The sequence below is a fragment of the Onychomys torridus genome, chromosome 10 (genome assembly GCF_903995425.1).
Source record: "Onychomys torridus chromosome 10, mOncTor1.1, whole genome shotgun sequence".
In the NCBI taxonomy this organism is placed as follows: Eukaryota; Metazoa; Chordata; class Mammalia; order Rodentia; family Cricetidae; genus Onychomys; species Onychomys torridus.
Genome location: NC_050452.1, coordinates 56897807 through 56909457, shown reverse-complemented (window position 1 = coordinate 56909457; position 11651 = coordinate 56897807). Strand labels below are relative to the sequence as shown.

The 11651-nt window shown below is 46.7% G+C and overlaps 1 protein-coding gene across 1 annotated transcript in view; it reads right to left on the bottom strand.

Moving 5' to 3' along the window:
- Positions 1–3111: 3111 nt before the first annotated feature.
- Positions 3112–11651, bottom strand: part of Lgi2 (leucine rich repeat LGI family member 2) — a 28172-nt gene continuing 19632 nt past the window's right edge. Inside the window, exon 8 of the mRNA XM_036200911.1 lies at positions 3112–4732. Within this exon, the coding sequence (XP_036056804.1) occupies positions 3915–4732 (818 nt within the window). The 3' untranslated portion in view covers positions 3112–3914. The remainder of the gene's footprint in view (positions 4733–11651) is intronic.

Genomic DNA, 11651 nt, shown 5'->3' with positions numbered 1-11651 from the left:
GACATTGATCTGGCTCACATGGAGTGCCCCTCCATGCCCCCAGCCAGAGAAATTTCCATCATGAGTAGCCCAACTTCCAGCATCTCACACTGATTTCTTTCCTAAAAACATGGCAGCCTCACTCCGCAGGAAGAAGAACACAACACTGTCTCTCTCTGTGAGCTCCCCAAAGGCTGGAGAGGGCCCCAGAGCAATTCATCATCGCTCCTGCATTTGGGCTTTTAATTTCTCGCTCACGGAACTCATCTTATCTGGTGGACATTGTGACAGGAACCAGATGTGTCCAGCCTCAGCATTCCTGCAATGGGATTGTGGGAGGAGACACAGCATGCCTGCTAGAAATCCTCTCTCAACAACTGAAGCTATCCAACATTTCTGAAAGGCTTTCTCAAGCCTGTCTGGGCACATCACACAGTTCTGGGGTGTTTGTTAATTGTTCAATGGTACCGATGATTGAACAGTGTCTGTCAGGCACGTCTTTCCTCCTGGCTCTTCATCCTGCTTTGTACATTTACTTAATCTACAAGAATTGCTGTCTTCACTGTCATGGCAACAGTGTCTGTCTTTGGGTGGGCACAGCAGAGCATTAGAGAGAGAAAATGCAACACCTGCTGTCCAAGGGGAAGTTCTAGCTTTACTGCTTAAAACTGGATCATCGCAGGCAGGCCAGCCACTTCAGCTCTGTGTCTATTTCCTTCCCTCTGACATTAGGATAACACCTGCCCTCTGTAAACCAAAGAGCTACATACAACACATGAGAGGAACACACATGTACAGGGCCGGGACATAAAGCTTCCAGGGATGCGGGATGCTCTTATCTGCAGCCCAAAAACAAAGTGCTTGTCAGCCCGGAGGTTTATTTTTAGTCTTTAGAGAGATCTACAACTTATCTTACAGAGTCTGAGGACTCACCCTCGCTTTCAGGTTATGGCCTGATAGCCACATGACTACTGATTGGAGGCATCAGCCTAGGAACCCAGGTGCAGAGACCACAACGACAAGCAAACAGATGACAGTGTATGGCCGATGGGAAGGAAAGAAAGGAGAGGGGAGTGGGGGTAGAGGGAAGGAGGGAGGGAAGGAGGGAGGGAAGGAGGGAGGGAAGGAGGGAGCAATCCCCCTAGCTGGACAGTCCTATGCATTTCTCTGCCTTGGACTTTTGTCATGGTTGCGTGGGTGTGTTTTGTTATTTTACATCATTACTGGAAGAAAGGCTTTTGCAGAAATGGCTTAAAACTTCAGGGATTCTTGGGAGAGAGCAGTAAGATTAATGAAGCAAAGCTCCCCCACCTTCTGCCAAGAACATCTCTGCTCCTTCTCTGTGTTGGCCAGAACAAATGTCTCCCTGCACAACACAGAACTCAGAAGACTGCAAACTCCAGTCTTTAGAAACTTATTTTTAAAGAAAAAGGAAACTTGTCTGCAGCTGAGAGGCTTGACAGTCTTCTCATATCCCAGCCCCACCACCTACTAGGGACCTCTTTTGCTACTCAAATGCTTCATCTGGGTGTAACAAAGTCCCCTCCCCACACCCACCCCCACCAACCCCAAGCTCAAACCCTGAGTATCTTGACTTTCCAAACTCTAAGCAACAGCCACATTGAGTCCCCAACTTCACTCTGTGAGGCCACATCAAGTCCCTGACTTCACTCTGTGAGGGAGCACAGAACAGCTGGTACAAGGCTCTGTGGAGGTGGCACTCTGAGAGATGCCCCTGTGGGTTCCTCTATGAGCAGCAGAAAACAAGAGGATTCTTTCTACCTGGCGTCAGTGCTACCAGCCTGTCTGGGGGACCCATGCATGGGGGGGGGGGGTAATGACTCGCTTGCTCTCCAGGGGAAGGAAGGGACAGCAGAAATATTGTACTTTCAGCCTCCAACATGGAAAGCTGGGAACTCATGGTCAAATTAAATGAACCAAGAAGACAGAAGGATGCAAAGAAAGAGTAATTTGTGCTTAAAATTTAAAACAGGCCGCTCTTTCTATTTGCTTGGCATTTAGCACCAAAGTTCCAAGCAACCACACTACAGATTGTGATTGACAGGGCTCATTAAAGTCCTTGCTCCCCTAGGCTGGAAACATCAGCCAGGAGTGCTGATGATCGTCAAAGCATAGCTTGCCAGTGTGGTGTATTGATCAGTCCCCGCTGCTTACAGGAAAGGACAGACGCGTTCACATTTCTGACAGACCCTCTACCTACATACAGGGTGGTGAGGACCATTAAAACCCCACAGCATACTGCAGTGGGTCTGTGCTACCTTCACGGCTAGAGGAGATACAGTGAGTTACTCTGCAAAACGCTCCCCTAAAATACATCTGCTTTATATTCTCAAAGAGAACCAGCTATTCAGACAGAAATCCACTGTGGAACCATCTACAAAACCAGACCCTGAGAGCTCCCCTGCTGTCCCCACTGGAGGCCTATTTTGAAATAGGCCACCTGGTCCCAAGCACAGACCTGGTCTATGAGATTAAGTCTATCTGGCTCCAGCTGGTCTCTCCTGATGCTCTACCGGATACCCCACCACAAGCACTTGGCCATGCTTCCCTTTACCTAGTGTGCTGGAAGAGGGAGGTGTGCCCCTGTCGACAGCATCCAAGCTATGATTTTGACTTTTGTATGTGCAGAAACTTCAGTGGGGTTGCACAAACCAGCCACCGTAATAGCGACAACTTGACAAAGCCCTGTTCTAGGAGCAAGGGAGGCAGGTGGGCAGGTTTCTATTTAATCAGCTACTTGAAATATTAAGTTGTCCAGAGGGCAAAGACACGCATCAATCAAAGAGCCCCCTCTGAGTCTCAAAGTGCATCAAGATCTGAGTAAAGTCCCCTCTGACTCCGTAAAACCTCACTTCAAAAAACCCTCCCCAAAGCCCATCAGATGGAAACACCTGTTCCATCCCTCTAACGGACAGATGAAAAGCACCATTCTGCCTTTGGCCTGTCTGCCAGTTACCCACCAACTAAAAGAATGGGTTCAGAGATGCCAGTGAGCAACAGAGCACATCAGACACACATGATTGCTCCAGCCACCTCAAGGGTCACCTTTGAAACACACACACACACACACACACACACACACACACACACACACACACACACACACACACACACACACACACACACACACAAAACCCACACACACAAAAAAATAATAACAGGGGAAACCTCTTTATCTTGCTGCTGGGCCCACAGCCCATGCTGGCCTAGACATGTGTCACCAGAATATTTTTCTGTGGCAGAGGAAGCGATGTCAAACATTAAGCTGTGAAGACACTCATGAGAAGGATCAATCCAAGTGAGGGCAGAGCCAAGGTTCTGCTCCAAGGAAGGTTCTGGAAGACTGGCCATGCCTTTCAGGAGACTAGGGTGGCTCAAAATAGAGCTGCAGAGTGTTCTGAGATGTTCAGACGAACACTCAGCAAATCTCTTCAGCTCACTTTGGCTTTGACCATTCTTAGCTGAGAGACTGCTCAGATGAGATGAGAAGGGTCTGTGGGTTTAGTGGGGTGGGAATTTTGGGGGGTTTTTTGTTGTTTTTTTAATTTTCACTAAAAGGGCTGGCCCATCTTGCTCTGTGTTCTCCTTTCTTATTGAAAATAAAGTAGCAGCATGTTGCTTGCTAGTTGGTAAGATGCTGTACTCTTTTCTCAGAAATTACAGGCTTTAAGATGTCATATTTAAACAGTAGCATGGGCCTGTCATGCAATCAGCCAAAATAAATGCAATCCCTGGTTAAAATGTGAATCCTAAAAGTTTGAAAATGTCTAACTATTTCCCCAGTGCGTTATGAATCTTAATTTCAGAGCTCCCAGCCTGGCTTATTTTATTTTATTTCTTCTTGGTCCCTCTCTTTCTCTCGTGAGAGCTAACACTACACATCTTTGAAATCCCCTCCCCCCCCATCGCACCTTTCACAAACTTAAATCAACAATGATATGTTCAAAAATCTTTGTTTTCCCTTTGAAACTGGATGCAAAAAAGAAATCTCTCCTGTCGGTGGAGACGGCTGTGAAAGACCTGGGAGCCTGCACATAGATTTCTTTAAACTTTTTAAACTGCTGTTTCTCTTTATCCCACTGGTATATCTGTGAGAAGGTGTAGTCACTCCCCAGGGCCAGGTAGTGGTTATCTTTGAAGGAGAAGGGCTGCAAGGTCATGGCCCCCCGGGACGGGAGAGCTTGGACCTCCACAAACTGCTTACTGTTCCATCTCATGACCCGTGAGTCCCCGATGAAACGGGTGAGCGAAAGGTAGAGGGTGTTCTGCATCCGGAAGCTCTTCACAGCCAGCACATCCTCCATGTTGGGGATGTCACCGTGGGGCACGAACTTCTTCGAGCTTTTGTTCCACTGCAGGATAATGGGGACCTGGGAGCGGCTAGACAGGATGAGGTGTGACTTCCCGTCGATGTCAACAAACTCTGCATCTGTGTCCCGGAACCACTCATGTAGAGACTGGTAGGAGTAGAAGCCTTTGCTGTTCCACTTGTAAACCGTGGACAGGCCTGCCTTTGAGCTGTCAGCAATGATGAAGAACATCTCATCATCGATCTCAAATAGCTCGATGTCGTTGGGCTTGGAAATCCGAGACACTTCTATGTCTTGGAATTTGACAAACTTAGTCCAGCTCTCGTCATATTTGTAAATGTGAGAGCCGCCGAAGAGCTGGGCCACCACCACAAAGACCTGGTCGTCGATGAGGATGGCCTTGCAGCCCACAATGGACTGGCCTGTGACCAAGAGGAAGAGAAGGCATTAGTGTGGGTGAAATGAGAGCCAAACCTCCCCGCAGACCCTGGGCCAGGTCCTGCTTGTCCAAAGGTACTGTGGTACCGTGGAAGATAGCACAGCGGTTCCTCACAAACTTAAACCTAGACTAGCCAGACAACAATTATACTTCTTCATACAAACCAAAAAGAACTCAAAGCAGGGCCTGGAACAGAAACCTGGATAACTAATTGAGAGATCAAATGTTCAAGTATTCCTCAAAGTCATACGTAGAAACCTGACCTTGTTAGGTTTCGAACCAATGTTAGGGTAGAAACAGTGAGGTTGGTGTCTTAGTTACAATTTCTAATGTTGTGATAAAGCAACTTGTGGGGGAAAGGCTTTAGTCCAGCTTACAGCTCCCCATCACAATCCATCACTGAGGGAAGTCAGAATCCATGGAGGAGGGCAGCTTACTGGCTTGAGCCTCATGGTTTACTCAGCCTGCTGTCTTATACCATCTAGGATCACCTAGGGGTGGTACCACTCATGGTGAGTTGAATCCTCTCAATCATCAGTCAAGAAAATGCTATACAGATGGATATATAGACACGCCTACAGGACAGTTTTATGGATGCATTTCTCAATTAAAGATTCCTTCTTCTTCCAAGGTATGTTTAGGTTAGTGTGTCACATTGGCAAAACCCAACCAGGACAGTCATTGGGAACATGGGGAAAAGATAAAGAAGAGGGCTTGCAGGTGGAGTCTGAGACAGCCAAGCAGGCTCTGGGAAAACCAAAAAAGCCAGTCTTGGTCAGAATGCCCAGAGGCCCTCTTTGGGAGAGTGTACTGGCTGGTTTTATGTCAATTTGGCACAAGCTAGAGTCATCAGAGAGGAGGGGGCCTCAATTAAGAAAATGCTTCCATAAGATCTGGCTGTACTCAAGCCTGTAGGGCATTTTCTTAATTAGTGACCAATGAGGGAAGGCCCAGCCCATTGTGGGTGGAGCCATCCCTGGGCTGGTGGTCCTAGATTCTGTGAGAAAGCAGGCTGAGCAAAACCATGGAGAGCAAGCCAGTAAGCACAATCCTCCATGGCCTCTGCATCAGCTCCTGCCTCCAGGTTCCTGCCCTGACAGAGCTGTCCTGATGTCCTTTGATGATGAACAGTGATGTGGAGGCATAAGTTGAATAAACCCTTTCCTCCCCCAAGTTGCTTTGGTCATGGTGTTTCATCACAGCAATAGAAACCGTAAGACAGGGAGTACGCAACATTGCCCTTTCTCCCCCACCCCGTCCCGGAGCTGAGGACTGAACCCAGGGCCTTGTGCTTGCTAGGCAAGCACTCTACCACTGAGCTAAATGCCCAACCCCTGGCCTATCTCCTATTAAAATTGTTGACTGTATTGGCGTCAGCTATTCTGGAAAAGGGATCACCCCGGGAGTGGCTAACCAGAGAAATAGTAGGTCAAGGATTGGAAGTCCAGATGTGCAGGTGGCTGGCTGCCATGGCTGGGCTGGGTCTGTCCTCTGTTCTAGAGTGTATACTTTACTTTCACTTATCCTCCCATTAAAAAATCAAAAGACTGCTCACTCTCGCTGTGCCCCAGTGTGAGTTCTTCTCCCTTAGTAGCACAGGAATGAAGATTGTTGCCATGGCTGGGGCTGGAGGAGATTCAGGAGTAGGGTTTCTCCATCTCTAACAACCTTGAGGGATGGTACCAGGAAGTAGGGTCTGGGGAGGTGACTAGGTCACTCGTGACTAGAATTACTCTTACAAAAGAAACCCTAGGGATCTCCTTCTACATGTCTACCATGAGGAGACTGAGGCAGAGTATGACTGGACCTGAGGGACTAGGGAAATGTCTCTGGGTGTGACTGCAAGGACCTGAGGTCAAATTCCTGTGTTCATATAGCAAGATGGGAGAGATAGGGAAGGAGAATTCCACTTGGTGTAGGAGAAGGAGAAGGAGACAGGAGAAGTCTACTTTGTGTAGGAGAGGGAACAGGAGAAGTCTACTTTGTGTAGGAGAGGGAACAGGAGAAGTCTACTTTGTGTAGGAGAGGAAACAGGAGAAGTCTACTTTGTGTAGGAGAAGGAGACAGGAGACATCTACTTAATGTAGAAGGAGACAGGAGCAGCTAGCTTGATGTAGACAAACAACAAAAGAGAATCCATCTCAGACACAAAAGAAGGCAAGGACCGACATCCAAGGTTGTCTTCTGACTCCCACAAATGCAATGTGGCACACGTGCCTGTACACACACACACACACACACACACACACATCATACACAGCCATGAATGGTGATGTTGCACCAGACATTAAATCTGCTGATACCTTGATCTTAAATGTCTCAGACTCCAGAATTTGCAAAATAAATCCCTGTTGTTTATAAAGCTTCCTGTAACAGCAGCACCAAAATATACCAAGACAGTCCTATTGAAAACATCATCACACAATAGCTGGAAGGTGGATGCAATCCACTCTCCCACAGGGAGACAAAGAGATAAACCAGCTGTGGTCCATGAACACTGGGAATAGTATTCAACCTCCAAAAAGAAGGAAAGCCTGCTGCTGCACACTGCAACATGGACTGGCCTAGAGGACATTCTGCTAAGTGAGTAAAGCCAACCCTGAAAGGACAAAGCTGTCAGTCTACCTGCAGGGCGGGGGTCACAGGCATAAAGACTGGACATTAAGGGCTGTGAAGGAGGATGAGCTGCTGTTTAGTGGGTGTACTGTAAAAGAGATGTGAAGATGGGTTGGTCACACACAATACCAGTGTGCCTAAAACCACAGCAAAGTGCATAAGAAGCAATCAGGATGGTGAGTTTTGCACTGTGTCTCCACAGTGGGTCCTCAGGGTCTCTGGAGATGTCAAAGAGTATGCAAGACTGTTGAGAGCAGAACTTGGTGTGTGGTGCTAGTACACAGGGGTGTCATTACAGGATAAGTGAAGTAACCATCCCGAGAATCATGAGATGCCTCCCACCCCCTTAATGATCATCCACCGTTCAGAAATGCCTGTGGAATTTACAGTGGTCTGATACCTAGCTTGGGTGCCACAAAGGACCCTGCTCCCACTCTGCTCTGAGTCACCACTGGCATGCTGCCCCACTGAAGAAGGCCACCCAGCATCTCAAAGATGAAGAGGACCACTCAGATCTCAAAGAACACTGTCTCCCCACCACCACCCCTGAGATCATTACAAGTTTTGTCTTTTAATTTTCTCGGTAATTTGACCAAAGTGAATCTGGTCTGTAAACTACAAGGATAATGACCCAATTTCTGTCCTGCAGATTAGCTTTGGGGGCAAAGGGAATCAGTGGCTTTCAAAAAGGTATTTACTTTTCTCTTTTGCTGGACTTCCTGGAACCTGACCCCTTGCCTTTGTTTAAAACAAAACTCTTGTATCGTTCTTCTGTGTGCTTGTTCACCAAAGCGCAATTTGGAAATAATAACAGGTAAGACTTAGAGAGTGGGTTCTTGTAACCAGGCACTATCCTAAGCACTTTTGCATATCCACTCACTCTTTCCATTCACCGCTGGAAACAGGTATGACTCTTACCATCGAGTTCATTTTTACAATGAGGCACAGAAGGGTTCAGCAATTTCTATAAAGTCACACAGCCGGTATGTAGGAGTACCTGGGTTTTAAATCTAGGTTACCTATACTCCATCACCAAAGTGCCAAAAGACACATACACAAATAAAATCTATATATGATGCAACCAAAAAAAAAAAAAAACCGTGATATATTTCTTTCATCTTTAATGTATATATCAATGTTTATATATAGCTATATATACTTCTTTAAAAAACATTGGGCTATACTATATACATGCTTTTTAAAACCTAATTTTATATGTATGTACATGTGCATCTGTGTGTGTATACATGTACATGTACATGTACATTCAGAGACCAGAAAACAAGCCTGGGTATCATTTCTCATAGCAAGTTCAAGGTATCTACCTGTCTCTGCCTGCTCAGTGCTGACAGGATAAGTAGGAGGCACCCATCTACCTTTTTTTTTTTAATGTGTGTTCTGAGGATCAAACTCTGGTCCTCATCCTTGCCAGCAATACTTTCCTGACTGAGTAGTCTGTAATCTCCCCAGTCCTAGAACCTACTGTTTTGACTGCAACTCTGTAACCAGCCATCTTCTACAACTGGATTTAAAACAACAGCTATACAATAGGGCTGGAGAGATGGCTCAGAGTTGAAGAGCATTTGATGTTTTTCCACAGAACCCAGGTTTGGTTCCAAGCACCCACATGGCAGCCATCTGTAACTCAAGGGATCCTATGCCATGCTCTGGGACTTGTGGTTCACATATGTACAGGGAGGCAAAACATCCACACAAATAAAGCCTAATAAAACTACAAAAGAAAAACACAATACTATACAATATTAGATGGCATAAATGCACCAAATCTATTTCACTAATCCTCTACTGTTGGACATGGCAGTTCTTTCTAGTTTTTCATTATTGATAAATGACATGTTTCCTTTCACATATTGTTAAATAAACATGCTTTGAAACCATCTGGCAGTGTTCTCAACTGTAAGAAGCTGCTAGGATAAATGTTGGGTGTCTTTTTAAGGCTTTAGGGCATGAACTGCCAAAGTACTCAAGAACTCCCATCCTACAGATGGCAATTTCTAAGTCAAGCTTCCTTTCCTGCTTGGGGGGAGGTCCCTATGCCTGGGGGGGCGGGGTTTAGAAGTCTGTCTGTCCTGGAGAAGGACCTCAACCCTACTGTCCAGATGACTAGCCTGTGGATGTGTCAGCAGCAACAGAGAAAGGGGGGGGGGAGAGAGAATGCTCATCTATCTGTCTGTTTGTCCATTAGTATAGGTGCAAAGATTACAGGATGGAACATGCAGAAGTCACAAAACAATAAAAATACAAAAAGCAAGGAAGCTGAAGAGCGATGAAGAGAAGAAGAAGGGAGGAAACAACAGGCATTGGTGTGAACATGACCAACAGGCATTGGTGTGAACATGACCACGGGGTTTCTCACCTGGAGACAGAGGAATACCTTACCAGAGAACCTGGGTGCCTCTCTGATTCCTCAGAGACCCCATCTAACAGTCACAGACTGAGAACACACAGAGAAGCTCCTGCTGACTCTGGAGTCACTCCATGACAAAGCAAAGTGATGAAGGAGAAAGGCCCAGCCCAAGGAGGGGAGAGCCATCCATGCTCTCTCCCTAACTCTCATTCAAGGCTAGTGGCTCCACGTGTGGCTTTGCTTGTCCACCCACACCAGAAGACTTTCACACCAAGCTAAACTTCAGCTACCAAGAGACAGGCAAACACTCCCCTGCCTGAACAATTCATTCTTAGACAGTCTCTGCCAGTTCTGGGGTTCTCTGTGCCTGTGTAAGTCTTAGAAGTCTTAACTGAAGTCAGAAAGTTGGGGTCTCTAGTGGAAGGAGAGTGGGTCCCATTTCATCTGTAGTGGACAAGGCTGCCATTGGCCTTGGGCTCTGCCCATTACAGAGTTAACCCACTACATCCTCACCAGACTGCCAAGCCCAGTACTACACAAATCCCATTGAAAAGAGAAACCATAAAGTTCCCACTGCACAGATGACAGAAGCATATGAGCATCAGTGGACTTGCCCAGATACTCTGTCCGCACCCAGTAGAACACAGCTGGCTCAGATGAAGTTCCCAAGCAATCCTTATCTATGAATGAATGCACGAAGGAGGAAGGATTTGAAGTCGCCACCAGTTAAAAAAGAAAATCCCTGACCAAGCGAATAGAATCTCTGGGTGAGAAGGAGACCTACTGTAATTCCGTCTCGGCTGGATCAATCACCCTGGCTAAGGAGCACCTCTAAGGAGGAAGGCTCCCCTTAAGCCATGCTAAAGAGTTAGGTGGAGTCCTTTAATGAGATTTTTCTTTCCCAGAATCCCCATCTTTTGTACAGAAGCTTACAGACCCAGACCACAGCCAGGTAGGTTCCTAAGTCTGTCTGGTTTTATTAATTATTCAGGTAATTGTTTAACTTTTCCATTTCTACCTCTTTTCTTTTCTTTTTAATTTTATTTATTTATTTATTTATTTACTTACTTACTTATTTATTTATTTATTTATTTATTTATTTATTTATTTATTTATTTATTTTGAGGCAGGGTTTCTCTGTGTAGCTTTGCGCCTTTCCTGGAACTCACTCTGTAGCCCAGGCTGGCCTCAAACTCACAGAGATCCACCTGCCTCTGCCTCCCGAGTGCTGGGATTAAAGGCGTGCACCACCACCACCCGGCTTCCACCTCTTTTCTAAGCCTGCTTCCCTTAACACTTTGGGCTTCTCTCTGCTTCCTTACTCTCTCTACAGGTTCCCTCCCCACCATGCGGCTGCTCGTTCGCCTGCATCTGACTGTACCAGCTTAAATGGCATGGCTTGTTCCTTCTCGTCTCCATTTACCCCCTCCAGGCAGCTGCTGAGGTTTAGTGCTTGTGTGTCCTGCACGTTCCCTTTCAATACTAATAAAATTACCTTTGTGCTTACATTTGCGCTCATTCTTAAGACCTTGTGTTAATGAGACTAGGAGCCCTAAAGGGGGACCCCCAGTCTCCCCTCTATTGCCAGCCGCAGTGAGTGGCAAGGACAGGTAGACAGCAGCAGCAGCAGCCTGGGACAGGGACACACATAGAGACAGCTTCTGTCCCTGAATGAATAGAGCAGGTCACTTGTAAAGCTGTGCTGATGGCACTGACTCACAGGCAGAAGCCAGCCCAAACGTCCTCCACTGGGCGCCAAAACCCACACTATGGAGCAAACTCCCACCAGGATATTAGGATCTCCTTACAGCCAAGGTTCTCCATGCAGAGCTACGCTGAGTCTCTGCTTCCAAGCCCTGCTCCCTGGACAGTAAGCTCCACACTAGAAGGCCAGGTGGCTGTGGCAGCAGCTAGCTCA